The 17,589-nt window shown below is 39.9% G+C and overlaps 1 protein-coding gene across 5 annotated transcripts in view; it reads left to right on the top strand.

Annotated features, from left to right (window-relative positions):
* The window catches only part of ITCH (itchy E3 ubiquitin protein ligase), a 152,444-nt gene that overhangs the window by 34,391 nt on the left and 100,464 nt on the right, over nt 1–17,589 (top strand). For all 5 annotated transcript variants that reach the window (XM_038572050.1, XM_038572048.1, XM_038572047.1 and 2 more), the window contains one exon: nt 15,449–15,539. In XM_038572050.1, coding sequence (XP_038427978.1) covers nt 15,470–15,539 — 70 coding nt within the window. In that variant the 5' untranslated portion in view covers nt 15,449–15,469. Of the gene's footprint in view, nt 1–15,448; nt 15,540–17,589 lie in introns of those variants that run through there.

Raw genomic sequence — 17,589 nt, forward strand, 5'->3', positions numbered from 1 at the left:
CCTGAACCAAAACCTCAATAACTGAGCTACCCAAGTGCCCCTTATAGGGTGTTTCTTAAATGGTATCTAGTTTTTTCACTTTGATGCTTGAGGGCAGGGGGTTAACAAATTGGCCCATTCTTGAAGGAATCTGGACTTCAGGAAGTTTATGTGAATAGTTTTTCTGGAACAGTCTCATTCGTTCATTTTATGTGTTGTCTAATAGCAATTGTCACACTACAAGTACTTGTGTAGTTGTAACAGATCACATGGATCACAAAATTTAAAATGGTTACTCCCTGGCCCTTTACAGAAAAATTCCTATTTCAGAGCATCAGATTGAAGACATTTTGTTATCTAGTAACCAAAATGAATGTTATACTGCTTACTTACTTAAATATTGTATATTGGTTATTGTTAATTAGGTGACATTGATCACATTTGTCATTCAGAATCTGTATTTCTTCTTTAATGTATTTGGAAATTAGTTAATCTTTCTCAAATTGCAAGGTTTCTTAGTTAACAGGATTTTTTAAGTGTAAAGATATTTAAGAAAATGAGGAGTAGAAAACTATATAGTCAGGTCTCCTAGGAAAACTAGGACATGTTAGCTAGTCCAACAGGAACTAAAAAATAGTTTAAAGTTGCAGGATTATCTAAAATTATAAGCTCTGGCAACCAAATTATTTTGTCAGTCTGGCAGCAGCAGGTATCAGTTGATCCCTATTCTAGTGTTTTGACAGTCTATGTGCAGAGCTTGCAATTTCAGACTACCAAGCTGACCAAATTGATGTATCCCGTCTCCATAAATAGGCTGTTCCTCTTGGGGACAGCTTTCATGCTAATTCCTCCTTCTCTGAAATTTCTTTTTTTTATGGCATCCTATTTTTGTTTCATGAATGTAGTATCTTTTCATCTCTCTGAGGATGTTAATATATTTTTTTAAGTTTTCTTTGTTTTTCCTTGGCAACACTTCATGATAGAAGCTTTTCACATTGCTTGGTGTGTAGTATTTGATGTTTAAGGATGGGAGACTAAAAATCAGGCTGGGAGTTCTGAGTGTGCATGTAGGAAGGAGAAGCTTGTTAATAGAGAACCTCACTATAGGGTTATCTGGTAGATAACCTTTTATGAAGTTGGCGAACATCATAAAAAGACTCCTATCTGCTGCCTGGTTGATTAAACCTTTTTTTTTTTTTTTTTTTCTCTTATTCATGAGAGATACTGAGAGCAGACATAGGCAGGCTCCATGCTGGAAGCCTGATGTGGGACTCGATCCAGGACTCCAGGATCACACCCTGGGCCGAAGGCAGATACTTAACGGCTGAGCCACCCAGGCATCCCTGGTTAAGTCTTAATAACTACAGTGGGCTATAGCCAAGTGGGAAAGGAGAATGAGAGTTTTGTCATTGTTTGCATATGTTCTTTTAATTCTGTTTTTTTAAAGATTTTATTTATTTGAGGGAGAGTGTGAGTGAGAATGAGAGGGAGCACAAGCAGGGGGGAGGACCAGAGGGAGAAGGAGAAGCAGGCTCCCCACTGAGCAGGGATCCTGAACCCTGAGCCCCTGGACTCCGGGATAATGACCTCAGCCTAAGGCAGATGCTTAACTGATTGAGCCACCCCTAATTCTCCTGTTTTTGATACTGTTGTCCATCTTTCCACTGTGCCTGGCATCTCCCATTCCAGAGATGCTCTACTTTACCCTCTCCAGAGGAAAAAAAACCACCAGATCCTTCTGGTGTGAAATAGGGAATTTAGGAATCAATATGCTGGGTAGGTAGCTTTTAAACAATCCTGCTTAACCATTATGCTCTACTTCCAGAATTACCTGGTGCCTATGTTGAAGATGCTACAATTTTTTTTTATTTATTTTTTTAAATTTTTATTTATTTATGATAGTCACAGAGAGAGAGAGAGAGAGAGGCAGAGACACAGGCAGAGGGAGAAGCAGGCTCCATGCACCGGGAGCCTGATGTGGGATTCGATCCCGGGTCTCCAGGATCGCGCCCTGGGCCAAAGGCAGGCGCCAAACCGCTGCACCACCCAGGGATCCCGAAGATGCTACAATTTAAACCATCTTTGTTCTCTGCTTTTCCCTATTACCAACATAGGAGTCAACTTTCTTCAGTGTGTGGTCAATTAGCATTGGTCTGTCAGATTTGTAGCTTACTAAAGTTATTTGCTTGTTGTCTCTACTTCTGATTTTCCTTATTTACTCTAGTTGCTTCTTGGGTTTAAAACTTTTTTTTGCTGGGCAGCCCGGTGGCTCAGCAGTTTAGCGCCGCCTTCAGCCCAGGGCCCGATCCTGGAGACCCAGGATCGAGTCCCATGTCGAGCTCCCTGCATGGAACCTGCTTCTCCCTCTGTGTCTCTCTCTCTCTCTCTCTCTCTCTCTCTCTCTCTCTCTCTCTCTCTCTCTCTCTGTGACTCTCATGAATGAATAAATAAAATCTTTAGGGATCCCTGGGTGGCACAGCGGTTTAGCGCCTGTCTTTGGCCCAGGGCGCGATCCTGGAGACCCGGGATCGAATCCCACATCGGGCTCCCGGTGCATGGAGCCTGCTTCTCCCTCTGCCTGTGTCTCTGCCCCTCTCTCTCTCTCTCTGTGTGTGTGTGACTATCATAAATAAATAAAAAATTTAAAAAATTAAAAAAAAAATAAAATCTTTAAATTTTTTTTAAATTTTTGCTAGAGTTTGGAGGGAATTTGAAAAGGAATTCAGATGTGCATGTGTAATCTATCATTTTGTAAAAGACCTTCCTCTACATATTTCATTTTTTTCTCTTTTTATTTACTTCCTACATTCTTTTGGATTCATATATTTTTTTCTCTCAGATCTTTTTTCTCCATACTGGTTTGGAAATCTGTGTGCTCTGTTTTTATTTTTTATTTTTATTTTTTTTGTGCTGTTTTTAAATTTTTGTTGCATCTCTTTGAAATTAACTTGCATATTAACTTCACAAAAATTAATTGGTATCTTTGCCTTGCTGAGCAATAAAAAGATCTTAAAACTAAACTCCAGTTGTCTCCATTCCAGATTTTAATGCTATTATTTAGTATTTTAGTTTTATATTTTTATTTTAATTTTATATTTTTAAATTCCCAAATTAGACATTCTTTTACATATTTTATGTTTACCTAATGTTTACCACTTTCTTAGTCATTTTTATATCTTAAGTTGCAGAACTTCCCTTTAAGAATCCTTGTCTTGGGATCCCTGGGTGGCACAGCAGTTCAGCGCCTGCCTTTGGCCCAGGGCACGATCCTGGAGACCCGGGATCAAATCCCACGTCGGGCTCCCGGTGCATGGAGCCTGCTTCTCCCTCTGCCTATGTTTCTGCCTCTCTCTCTCTCTCTCTCTCTGTGTGTGACTATCATAAATAAATAAATTAAAAAGAAAAAGAATCCTTGTCTTAAAAAAAAAAAAGAAAAAAAAAAAAAGAATCCTTGTCTTTGGGCAGCCTGAGTGGTTCAGCGGTTTAGTGCCACCTTCAGCCCAGGGTCTGATCCTGGAGACCCGGGATTGAGTCCCACGTCAGGCTCCCTGCATGGAGCCTGCTGCTCCCCTCTGCCTGTGTCTCCGCCTCTCTCTGTCTCCCCCATGAATAAATAAATAAAATCTTTAAAAATAAAAAAGATTTTATTCATTTATTTGAGAGAAAGTGAGAGCATGAGTGGGGTAAGGGGAAGCGGGAGAAGCAGAGAGAGGGTGAGGGGCAGAGAAAGAAGCCGATTCTCTGCTGAGCAGGGAGCCCAATGTGGGATTCCATCAGAGGACCCTGAGATCATGACCTGACCCGAAGGCAAATGCTTTAACTGAACCACCCAGGTGCCCCTCAACAATCAATTTTGAAACCTAATAATTACCCCAAAAAGGAATCTCTGTGTCTCTTAGCTCTCATCCCAAATCCCACATCTGCTCAGCCCTAGGCAACCAATAATCTACTTACTATGTCTGTGGCTTAGTTTACTCGACATTTCATGTAAATGGAATCATATAATATTTAGTCCTTTGAGACTGGCTTCTTTCACTTAGCATAGTATTTTCAGGGTTTGTCTATGATACAGATTTTATCAGTGCTTTATTTCTTTTTATTGCTGAATAATATTCCATTGTATGAATATACCACATTGAAAAAATCTGTTCATTGTTTGATGGACATGGACATTTGGGTTGTTTGTGTTTTCTGACTCTTATGAATAATATTGCTGCGAACATTCATGTTCAGGTTTTTGTGTGTTTTAATTTCTCTTCTCTTGGTATATACCTAGAGAAGAATTGCTGTAATGGGGTAATTCAGTGTTTTACTTTTTTGAGGAACCACAAAACTGTTCCATCGCAGATGCACCATTTTACATTCCCATTAGCACTGTACGAAGATTCTAATTTTGTATATCCTCATCAATACTGTTTTTGTTTGTTTGTTTTTAAAGATTTTATTTATTCATGAGAGACACAGAGAGAGGCAGAGATAAAGGCGGAGGGAGAAGCAGGCTTCCTGTGAGGAGCCTGATGTGGGACTCGATCCCAGGACTCTGGGATCACGACTTGAGCCTAAGGCTAACGCTCAACCACTGAACCACCCAGGTACCCCTTATTCAATACTAGTTATTGGTCATATTAATTATAGCCAACCTAGTAAGTATGAAGTGTTATTTTGATTTTGGTTTGTATGTCTGTGATGATTAATGATGTTGAGTATGTTTTCATGTGTTTTTAGGCCATTTGTGTATCTTTGGAGAAATGCGTACTTAGGTATTTTGCCAGTCTTTCAGTCGTTGAACTGAACATCTTTTTTGAGAGTTCTTCATATGTTTATTTTTTTATTTTTTTCTTCATATGTTTAGATACTTTTGTCAGATTTGTAGAATTTACAAAAATTATCTTGCATTTTGTGGGTTGGCTTCTTTTTTTTTTTAAAGATTTGTTTGTTTATTTGTGAGAGAGGTGTGCGAGCAACTGGAGGGAGAGGCAGAGGGTGAGGGAGAGAGCGAATCCCAAGCAGATTCTTTGTCGAGCTGGGATTCTCTACCCGGTCCCAATGAGAAGGGCTTGATCTCACCACCTATGAGATCATGACCTGAGCTGAAATCACCAGAGTCTTAACTGACTGAGCCTGGCCTCTCACTTTGTTTTTTTTTTTTTTTCTAAGATTTTATTTATTTATTCATGAGAGACACAGAGAGAGAGAGGCAGAGACACAGGCAGGGAGAAATAGGCTCCATGCAGGGAGCCCGATGTGGGATTTGATCCCGGTACTCTAGGATCACACTCAGGGCAGAAGGCAGTCCCGAAATCTCTGAGCCACAGGATCCCCTTGGCTTCTCACTTCTTAATGATGGTTTTGAAGTACAAGATTTTTGCTTTTAATTTATATCCAATTTCTTTTTGCTTTTGGTGTTATATCTAGTTCTATTTGAATTTTAGGGCTGTTTTTTCTTTAAAAAAATGCCATTGAGGGACGCTGGGTGGCTTAGCAGTCTAGCGCCTGCCTTTGGTCCAGGGCATGATCCTGGAGTCTCAAGATTTGAGTCCTACATCGGGCTCCCTTCATGGAGCCTGCTTCTCCCTCTGCCTGTGTCTCTGCCTCTCTCTCTTTTTCTCTGTGTCTCTCATGAATAAATAAACAAAATCTTATTTTAAAAAAGCCATTGGGAATTTTAAATTTAATTTTATATATTTTTTGGATTTTTTAAAAGAGTTTATTTATTTATTCATGACACACACAGAGGAGCAGAGATAGAGGCAGAGGGAGAAGCAGGCTCCATGCAGGGAGCCCGATGTGGGACTCAATCCTGGGACTCCAGGATCATGCCCTGAGCCAAAGGCAGATGTTCAACCAATGAGCCAACCAGGCATCCTGCCATTGGGATTTTGAATGGGATTGCACTGAATCTGTAAATCTTACAAACCATGAATATGGATCGCTTTCCATGTATTTGTGTGTGTGTGTGTAAGATTTCATTTATTTATTTATGAGAGACACAGAGAGAGAGTCCGAGACATAGGCAGAGGGAGAAACAGGCTCCCCGCGGGGAGGCTGATACAAGACTTGATCGTAGGACTACGGAATCACCAACTGAGCCAAAGGCAGATGCTCAACCACTGTGCCACTCATGTGCCCCTGTGGCTTCTTTAATTAATTAATTTAAACAAAAGATTTCATTTGTTTATTTGAGTGAAAGAACTCGTGCAAGAGAGCAGGGAGCTTGATTCGAGACTTCATACCAGAATCCTGGGTGACCCCCATCATGACCTGAGTCAAAGGCAGATGCTTAACCAACTAAGTGACCCCGGTACCTTGCTTCTTTAATTTCTTTCAGCAGAGTTTTGTAGTTTTCATCTCTTTTGTTAAGTTGATTCCTAAGTATTTTATTCCTTTTGGTGCTATTGTAAATGGGATTGTCTTATTTATTTATTTTTCCTGGCCGGTTGCCTTGGCTAGGACTTAAAGTACTATGTTAATAAAAGTGGTGGGAGTTGGTATTTTGTCTTCTTCCTAGTATTGGAGGACAAGTTTTCAGTTTTTCATCATTGAGTATGATATTAGTTGTGGGCTTTTCATATATACTCTTCATTTTGTTAATTTTCTTTATTCCTAGTTTGACAGTTTTTATCATGAAAGACTATTGAATTTTGTCAAATGCTTTTTTTTTTTTTACATCAACTGTGATGATCCTGTGATTTTTAGCCTCAGTTCTTTTAATGTATAACACACCAATTTTTGTATGTTGATCCATCCTTGCAACCCAGTAATGAATCCCACTTGGTCATTGTGTATTAAGTGCTATTGAATTTGGTTTGCTAGTATGAAAAACCGAACATTTTGAATTTATAGTGCAGCAACTCTGGATATCAAATTCTTTTCCCATTTCATGGTTTCTTTCTTTTTTTAAGATTTACTTATTTATTTGAGAGAGCTAGAGCACACACACATAGGGAGGGGCAGAGGGAGAGGAGAGAGAGAATCTCAAGCGGACTCTGCTGAGCAGGAGCCAGGATGCAGGGCTGAATCTCAGGAGCCAAATCAAGAGTTTGATGCTTAACCGGGGATGCCCAGGTAGCTCAGCCGTTGAGCGGTTGAGTGTCTGCCTTTGGCTCAGGGCGTGATCCTGGGGGTCCTGGGATCTGAGTCCCACATCAGGCTCCCTGCAGGGAGCCTGCTTCTCCGTCTGTCTGTGTCTCTGCCCTTCTCTCTGTGTGTCTTTAATAAATAGATAAAATCTTAAAAAAAAAAAAAAAAGAGTTTGATGCTTTTGACTGAGCCACCCAGGCCCCCTCCCCCCCCTCTCGTGGTTTCTTATTGCTGCTTATTGTGGTTCTTTGCTTATTTGGTGAATTCCAAACTAATTTTGTGTAGTCTGTATTCTTTATCATGTATGGCCACTGAAGTCTGTATTCTGTTAGTTTAGTGGTCAGCTAGTGATTTGACCGATATCCTTAAAAACTTGAAACCACGGGATCCCTGGGTAGCTCAGCGGTTTGGCTCCTGCCTTTGGCCCACTGCGCGGTCCTCGAGTCCCGGGATCGAGTCCCACGTCGGGCTCCCAGCATGGGGCCTGCTTCTCTCTTTGCCTGTGTCTCTGTCTCTCTATCACGAATAAATAAATAAGATATTAAAATAAAAAAAAAAAAAACAACAAAACTTGAAACCAGCTTTCCCCTCCTTTCCCCCCTACACTACCATGTTTTCAGATTGGCTCTGTTGGGCAGTTTAAAACGGTCTTAGCCTTTACTTCCTGATTGGATGGAGCCTGAAGGTCAGTCAGAGTTAAGAGCCAGGATCTTCTCCTGTACTTGGACTTCTAGATTTAACAGAATACCCAGAGTTTTTCAAAGCCCTCATTCCTTCAAATGTCTTGTTCTCTAGTCTCTTCCTTTCCAGTCTTTTCAGTATATCTATTGTGTACTCCACCTATTATCATTTGCCCCAGGTGGCAGGGTTTGTTTGTTTGTTTGTTTATTTATTTATTTATTTATTTATTTTTATTTTTTGGTGGCAAGGTTTAATAAATTTACTTTTAAATTCTTTTGACGGGATCCCTGGGTGGTGCAGCGGTTTAGCGCCTGCCTTTGGCCCAGGGCGCGATCCTGGAGACCTGGGATCGAATCCCACGTCTGGCTCCCGGTGCATGGAGCCTGCTTCTCCCTCTGCCTATGTCTCTGCCTCTCTCTCTCTCTCTCTGTGTGACTATCATAAATAAATAAAAATTAAAAAAAAAAAGGAAAAAAAAATAAATTCTTTTGACGAACTGCCTGGGTAGCGAACTCAGCCCCAAGGAAGCTCCCAGGTAAGGAAGACAAAAGCAAGAGAAGTTCTTGAGCCAGTCCTTCATGTAACTTCCAGACAGTTCAAAACATACAACCACAGTTCTTTGTAGGAGTCCAACTTAATTTTTTTACATATGGTTGTGCAGTTGTCCTAGCACCATTTGTTGAAGAGATGGCAACGAGTTTTTGGATATAACACCAAAGATACAATCCATGAAAGACAAAATTTAGAAATTAGACTTTATTAAAATAAAATGTCCTTCCTTACAAAAGGCACAATGTGATATTGTGATTTTATAATAAAAATATGTATGTTTTTAAAAGATTTTATTTATTTATTCATATGAGAGAGAGAGAAAGAGAGAAACAGGCTCTCTGCAAGAGCCCGATGTGGAACTGACCCCAGGATCACGCCCTGGGTCAAACCTCCACCGCTGAGCCACCCAGGTGTCCCTGGTTTTCAACCCTGTTCCTGACACAGAGCTCCTAAAACTGAATTTCCTGTTGAGAGTGATTAAGATGTCCTTTGTTATGTTAATGATACGACTTCATTGATGTCTTAAGGTTGGAAGCTAGTTGCCTGAGGAGCCAACCACTTAGAAATGGGACCTTTCAGTCCTACCTTCCAATGAAGAGAGGGGTGGGGGATCTGAGTTCAGTTGCTAGTAGCTTAATTGGCCACACCTGTGTAACAGCCTCCGGGGTTCCGAGAGCTTCCCGGTTGCTGAATTACAAGAAGATTTGGGGAGAGTGGTATGCTTCCTGAGGACTTGGAAGCTTTACACCTTTTCCCCATACCTTGTCCTATGCATTTCTTTCATCTGGCTGTTACTGAGTGATATCCTTTTATAATAAACTGGTAATCTATGAAGTAGTAATATGTATGAGTTTTGTGAGCCACTACAGCAAATTAATCAAACCTAAGGCGGTAGACATTAGTTCCTCCAATCTATAGCTGGTTAGTCAGCACAAGACAACTTGGACTTGGGACTAGCATCTCTAGTGGGGTGGAGGAGCTTGTAGGACTCCTCATTTAACCTGTGGGATCTGACACTATCTCTGGGTACTGTCAAATTTAAGTTGTAGGACACCCAGCTGATATCAGAGAACTGCTTGGTGTGAGGAAACCACCCCCATTCTCCATATACATCCACATTTTAGAACATTTACACTGTTAAGAGAATGAAAAGAGAAGCCATAGGCTGTGAGAAAATATTTGCAAAACACACATATAGTAAAGGACTTGTTTTTAAAATATATAAAGAACTCTTAAAATGTGATAATGTGAAAACAAGTAAAAAGTGAGCAAAAGATCTGGACATCCTACCAAACAATATGCATAGATGCCAAATGAAGCATATGAAAATATGTTAAAAAATACATTCAACATCATGTCATGGGAATTGCAAATTAAACCATCAGTGAAATATCACCGCACATCTATTAGATTCGCAAAACTTTGAAAAGCTGGTAATACCAAATGCTGGTGAAGATATGGAACAATAGGAATGCTCTTTTTTGTTGTTGCTTAAAGATTTTATTTATTTGAGAGAGAGTGAGTATGGGGGAATGGGGGAGTAGGAGGGATAGGCAGAGGGGGAGGCAGAAGGAGATTCCCCACTGAGCAGGGAGCCCAACTCAGGGCTTGATTCTAGGACCCCAAGATCATGATCTGAGCCAAAGGCACACATTTAGCTGACTGTGCTACCCAGGTGCCCCATGAATTCTCCAATCCTAGTAGGAATGCAAAATGATACAACTACTTTGGAAGACCATTTGGCAGTTTCTTACAACCCTGAAATATAGGGCTTACCATTATCCAACAGTTTAACATATTTACTCAATTGAATTGAAAACTTAAGTCCACAAATAACCTGTACATGAATATTTATAGCAGCGTTTTTCATAATTACCCCAAAATGGAAGCAAACAAAATGTTCTTTAATAGGAGAATGGATAAACTGTGGTTACAAACACACAATGGAATATTATTCAGCAATTAAAAAAAAAAAGAATTGTGAAGCCATGAAAAGGTACGGAGGAACATTTAGTAATTGCTGAGTGGAAGAAGCCAATCCGAAAAGTTCCCAAGTTGTATGATTCCACCTACCTGACATTCTGGAAGAGGCAAAACTTTTAAAAATGTTAAAGTAATCTCTACACCCAGTGTGGGGCTCGAATTTACAACCTTGAGATCAAGAGTCTCTACCAACTGCCCAAGCATGTCTACAGACTGAGCCATCCACCCCTGGACTGACTAACTATTTATTGATATATTTTAAAATTCTATTAATTTTTATTTTTTTTTTTTTTTTTTTTTTTTTTTTTTTTTTTTTAAATTTTTATTTATTTATGATAGTCACAGAGAGAGAGAGAGAGGCAGAGACACAGGCAGAGGGAGAAGCAGGCTCCATGCACCGGGAGCCCGACATGGGATTCGATCCCGGGTCTCCAGGATCGTGCCCTGGGCCAAAGGCAGGCGCCAAACCGCTGCGCCACCCAGGGATCCCTCTATTAATTTTTAAAAAGGCTTTATTTTTAAGTAATCTCTATACCCAGTGTGGAGCTTGAAGTCACACCCCCAAGATCAAGAGTCATCATGCTCCACTGACTGAGCAGCCAGGTGCCTTTGGACTTTTTTTTTTAATTGTAGTATAGTTGATATACAATGTTATATTATTTTCAGGTATACAACATAGTGATTTGACAGCTGTATATGTTATGCACACCACAAATGTAGCTGCCACCTGTGGCCATACATCACTATTACAATACTACTGACTATGTTCCCTATGCTGAACCTTTCTTCCTTATGACTTATTCATTTCATGACTGGAAGTCTGTACCATCTATTCCCTTCACCCATTTTGCCTGTCTCCTTAGTCCCTTCCCTCTGGCAACCACAGGTTCATTCTCTGTATTTATAGGTCTGTTTCTGCTTTTTTGTTCGTTTGTGTTTTAGATTCTACATATAAGTGAAATCAGATAGTATTTGTCTTTCTCTGACGAATTTTACTTAGTATAATATCCTCTAGGATCATCCATGCTGTTAAAAATGGCAAAATCTATTTATTTATTTATTTATTTATTTATTTATTTATTTATTTATTTATTTATTTATTTATTTATAATGGCTCATAGTCCAGTATGTGTGTGGATACCACATCTTTATCCATATTTTATCTGTTGTTTCCATATTTTATTTATTGTAAATAATGCTGCAGTAAACATAAGGGTGCATATATATTTTCGAATTAATGTTTTCAGTTTTCTTGGGTAAATACCCAGTGGTGGAATTACTGGATTATATGGTGTTTCTGTTTTTAATTTTTTGAGAACCTTCATCCTGTTTTCCCATAGTGTTTGTACTAATTTACATTCTTACTGTCAGTGCACAAAGGTTTCCTTTTTTTCCACATTCTTGCCAGTACTTGTTATTTCTTGTCTTTTTGATACTAGGTATTGTGACAGGTGAAATTATGGACTTAAAAAACTTCCAGGGATGCCTGGGTGGCTCAGCGGTTTAGTGCCTGCTTTCACCCAGGGTGTGATCCTGGAGTCCTGGGATCGAGTCCCACATCGGGCTTGCTGCATGGAGCCTGCTTCTCCCTCTGCCTGTGTCTCTGCCCAACACCCCCCCCCCCCCCCCCCCGTGTTCTCTCTCTCATGAATAAATCTTTAAAAAAGAAAACTTCCAGAATATTCCAGGTACTAATTAACAGACAAGTTGCCTACTTTTGTGGACTTTAGAGTCAACAAACCAGAACATTTTCAGTAGTGTCATAGAAAGTGATAGGATGGCTACTTTATTTATTTATACTTTTAAAAGATTCTATCCATTTATTCATGAGAGAGACAGAGAGAGTAGAGACATAGGCAGAAATAAAAAGAAAGCTAGATTTGTAATGGGTGTAGGGGAGAATGATATGAGGTAAAATCAGAATCAGTCTTGTGTGGAATGGATTTGGGCATCTGTAAGCCAGGTGAAGGAATTTGGATCCTATTTTAAGTGGAGTAGAACATGGCCTAGACTTTTTTTTTTTTTTTTTTTTAAGATTTTATTTATTTATTCACAAGAGAGACACAAAGAGAGAGAGAGAGAGAGGGAGGCAGAGACATAGGCAGAGGGGCAGGCTCCATGCAGGGAGCCTGATGCGGGACTTGATCCTGGGACTCCAGGATCGCGCCTTGGACTGAAGGCAGGAGCTCAACCGTGGAGCCACCCAGTTGTCCTGACCTAATTTATTTTTAAAAGAGTACTCTAGTTGCTGTATGGAGAATGATGGGACAGGGAGGCAGCAGGAACTAGGAGCAAGTGCAGAAGCAGGAAGAGTTCTCTCTCTCTCTCTCTGTCTATCATAAGTAAATGAATAAATACTAAAAACACACACACACACACATACAAACACACACACACACACACACACACACACACACACCTACACCTTGGCCAAAGAGAATGACCTAGTTGATGTAGTGAAGGTCAAAATTTTAGCATTGAGCATTTTCATAAATTAAGGAATAAAACATTGGATTTTATAGAGTTGGTCTCAGTAGGACCAACTACTGAGTTGGTTCCATTTCATTTTGGCAGATTGGAGAAGGTACCAGAATTGTTTTTTGTTTTTAAAAGATTTTATTTATTTATTTATTCGAGAGAGAGAGAGAGAGAGAGAGAGAGAGAGAGAGAGAGAGAGAGAGAGGCAGAGACACAGGCAGAGGGAGAAGCAGACTCCATGCAGGGAGCCTGACGTGGGACTCGGGACTCGATCCTGGGTCTCTAGGATCATGCTCTGGGCTGAAGGCGGTGCTAAACTGCTGAGCCACCCGGGCTGCTCCTATAGAGCATTTTTAAATATACATAATCATTCATCTTTGTAACAACACTGAGGTAGCGGTGGTGTTATCCTCATTTTTCTGATAGAAAACGGGGACCTAGAAAGGTTACATAGCTCAAACATTATTGTATAGTAAATGTTGTAGACAGGAATTAAGCCCGGATGTTCTGACTTTGTTATAAAAAATCTTGTTATATTAATGATGCTATTTCCACATGGGGATTACTTTTTCTGTGATTGATGACTGAAGAAGATAACGTTAGAAAATTGTTCATTTAGTGTAATTCAAAAGCTACTTTAAAAATTTATTTCATCAAACAGATATTTAAGTGTTTGCTATGTGTCAGGCATTGTTTTGGGCTTCTGTGGATAAAACAAAGATCTTAACTTAGATGGAGTTTATATTTTAGCCCAGAGAGTTGAAATCAATAAATATAACTATCAAGTAAATTACTCAGTATGTCAGAAGGTGATATATTCTGTAGAAGGAAAAAAATGACAAGGGAAGTGGAACAGATTGAATTATTGTCAAGAGAACAAGGAAAACAAAAGTTCTAAGACTAGAACGTACTAGCTTATTTGAAGAATAACAAGGAGGTAGGTGCCTGAGTAGGTTAGGAGAGTAGAATAGATGGAAGTAAGATCAGGAAATTGGGATCAGGGATAGTATGCATCTTCTGTTGTCTTTTAAGGTCGTTGGATGGAACTATGCTTTTACTCTGAGTAAAATCGGAAGCCTTTGCAGGGTTTTGAGCACTTTGTTTTTTTATTTTTAAAAGATTTTATTTCTATATTAGAATGAGAGCAGGAGCAAGTGGAGGACAGGAGGGTGGGGGAGAAGCAGACTCCCTCCACTGAGCAGGGAGCCCAGTGTGGGGCTTGATCCCAGGACCCCGGAGGCGGATGCTTAACTGACTGAGCCACCCAGGCACCCCAGGTTTTGAACACTTTAAAAGTCATCCTGATTGTGTTCGGAATAGGCACTGAAGCTGGACACCAGGTAGAAACAGGGAGACCTGTTGATAACCGCAGTAATTTAAGAGGGAGGCATAATCCAGGGGGAAAAAGTGGCAGAGGCCACTCTGAGCAGATTGATGATAGAGTTCGTGAGAAATGTTTGGCTTCTTCTTCTCCTTCTTCTTTTTTTTTTTTTTTTAAGATTTATTTATTTATTTATTCATAGAGACACAAAGAGAATGAGAGGCAGAGACACAGGCAGAGGTAGAAGCAGGCTCCATGCAGAGAGCCCGACGTGGGACTTGATCCAGGGTCTCCAGGATCACGCCCTGGGCTGCAGGTGGCACTAAACCGCTGTGCCACCGGGCCTGCCTAAATGTTTGGCTTCTAAATATATTTTGCAAATAGAGACTACAGAATTGCTGGTAGATAGGAAGGGAAATAAAAAACAAAGGCAGGATGACTTCAAGGTTTTTAGCCTGAGCATCTGAAAGGATGGAGTTATCAGGAGTTCAGTTTGATGTGTTAAGTTTGGGGGGGTCTTTTAGATACCCAAGTGAACTTGTTTGGAGTTTAGGAATGAAGTCTGGAGGTGCCTGGGTGGCTCAGTTGGTTAAGCATCTGCCATTGGCTCAAGTCATGATCCCAAGGTCCTGGGATAGAGTCCTCCATTGAGCTCTGCTCAGCAGGGAGCCTGCTTCTCCCTCTCCCTCTGTCTGCTGCTCTCCCTGCTTATGCTCCCCTCTCTGTCAAATAAATAAAATCTTTAACAAGAAAAATCCGGGATAGAAATACAAAGTTGGGATTCACTGGTATATAGATGACATTTAAAACCAGGTGAGAGGAACCGAGAACTAAGCCCTAAGGCACTCCAGCAGTAAGATAGGGGAGAAAATGGAAGGGATTGTTAAAGGAACCTAAGAACAATCAGTGAGGTAGTGTGTAAACTTAGAGAATGTGTCTTGGGAGCTCAAGGGAAGAAAGTAAACCATGGAAAAAGGAATGATAAGCTATGTCATTTTACTGATAGGTTAAACAGGATGAGTACTAGAATTGAAAATATTATTTAGCAGTGTTAAGGCCACTGTTACTGTGTAGCTTCAGTGAGACTTGGAAATTGCCTGGTTAGCACTATACATATTTTAATTTTAATTTAATGCTTAATTTTTAAAAGACTTTAGTTATTTATTCATGAGAGACACACAGAGAGGCAGAGACATAGGCAGAGGGAAAAGCAGGCTCTATGCAGGGAGCCCAATGTGGGACTCAATTCTGGGACTCCAGGATCATGCCCTGAGCCAAAGGCAGATGCTTGATCGCTGAGCCACCAGGCATCCCTATACATATTTTTAAAATGGGATCTTTTGATGTTTACACTGTCTCCTTTTCCATGTTCAGGTTTACCGTCCTGTTGGTGGTATGTCTGGCAGTGGATCGCAGCTTGGTTCAATGGGTAGCCTGACCATGAAATCACAACTTCAGATCACTGGTAAGTCTTAAAAAGATCTACCGGTACACTTTTCCCCCCAAGATAAAAACAAGAAGATCTTCAGTGGCTGTTTTATATTAGGTGTTGAGTTAATATTTGCTTAATAAGTGAATGAATAGAATGTTTAAAGTATAAAAATTACGTTTTTCTTTCAGGATGCACTTGAGTATTTTGTAAGTTTTTTTTTTCTTCCTCCATTAAACATTGGTGTCTGAGCAGTTGCTGTTGTTTTTTGTTTTGTATTAACAGCCTTGAGAGATAATTCACATACCACATGGTTTATTCACTTAGAGGGTCACTGATCATTAGTATGTTCAGTGTTGTACAGCTGCCACCACAGTCAATTTCAGAAACCTCTACCCACATCTAGACTACTTTGCATGTCCCCCAGCCACCCTCAGCTCTAGGCAACCACTAATCTATTTCTTGTCTGTATATTTGCCTATTATAGATCTCTCATATAAATGGAATCATAAAACGTATGGCATTTTGTTTCTGACTTTTTACACTTAGCGTATTTTCAAGGTTCATTTATGACCTTGAAACATGCATTAGTATTTTCTTTTTGTTGCAAAATAATATTGAAGGTATGAACATACTACATTTATCCATTTATGATAAATGTTTGGGTTGTTTCTACTTTTTAGCTTTTATGAATAATGCTATGAACTTTTATGTACAAGTTTTGTGAAAGTTTGTGTTCTCAGGTCTCTTGAGTATATACCTAGGAGTAGAGTCACTGGGTCATGTAATAAATATGTTTTACTTTGTGAGAAATAATTCCAAATAGTTTTTCAAAGCATCTACACCGTTTATGTTTCCATCAGCCATGTGTGAGGGTTCCAGTTTCTCCACATCCTTGCCAATGCTTATTTTTAAAAAAAAAATTTTTTTTTTTAAATTTTTATTTATTTACTTATGATAGTCACAGAGAGAGAGAGAGGCAGAGACACAGGCAGAGGGAGAAGCAGGCTCCATGCACCGGGAGCCTGATATGGGATTCGATCCCGGGTCTCCAGGATCCCGCCCTGGGCCAAAAGCAGGCGCCAAACCGCTGCGCCACCCAGGGATCCCCTTGCCAATGCTTATTATCGGTCTTTTTGATTATAGACATCCTAGTGGGTATATGAAGTGATATGTCATTGTATGTTTGATTTCATTACTCTGGTGGTAATGATGTTGAACATTTTTTCATGTGTTACTGGCCATTTGTATGTCTTTTTTGGAGAAATATCTATTTAAATCCTTTGGTTGCAAAAAAAAAAAAATCCTTTGGTTGCTATTATTACTTCACTAATTTCTTGGTCTTTGTTTCTTTCTCTAACCATATTAATCAGGTATATCACTTTCACATTAGTATTCCTAATGTTCTGATATGCCATTTGTTAAGTTACATTCTTTTTTATTTTTTATTTATTTATTCATGAGACAGAGAGAGAGAAAGAAAGAAAGACAGAGACACAGGCAGAGGGAGAAGCAGGTTCCATGCAGGGAGACTGAAGTGGGACTTGATCCTGGGACTCCAGGATCCTGCCTTGGGCCGAAGGCGGCCCTAAACCGCTAAGCCACCCGGGCTGCCCGTTATGTTACATTCTTGCTCAAAAACCTTTAGTGCTTCTGTTTGGCTCTAGTATAGAGTTTCTGTAGCCTGGGCTAAGATTTTGAACAGTCTGGCTCCATATGGTGTCTTTGTAGGTATTTTTTAATTAATTAATTAATTAATTACTTTTTTTGTAGGTTTTTTTTTTTAATGAACTATTTGGTGAATCACGGGAGTTTCTTCAGACATTGCATGTCTATCACACAGTAAAACCTCAGTCTCTATCCTTTTAATGGCATTTATTTCTTATAGAACCATTCTCTATATAGTATTTTAACTTTAAAAATTTTTTAATTTATTTTAGAGAAAGAGTACATGAGCGGGTGGTTAGGGGCAGAGGGAAAAGAATCTCAGATGGACTCTGTGCAAGCCCTGAGCCCAACGCATGGCTTTATCCCAGGATGCTGAGATCAAGACCCAAGCCTAAACCAAGAACCACCCAGCTGCCCC

Source organism: Canis lupus, chromosome 24, assembly GCF_011100685.1.
Source record: "Canis lupus familiaris isolate Mischka breed German Shepherd chromosome 24, alternate assembly UU_Cfam_GSD_1.0, whole genome shotgun sequence".
NCBI classification, from domain to species: domain Eukaryota; kingdom Metazoa; phylum Chordata; class Mammalia; order Carnivora; family Canidae; genus Canis; species Canis lupus.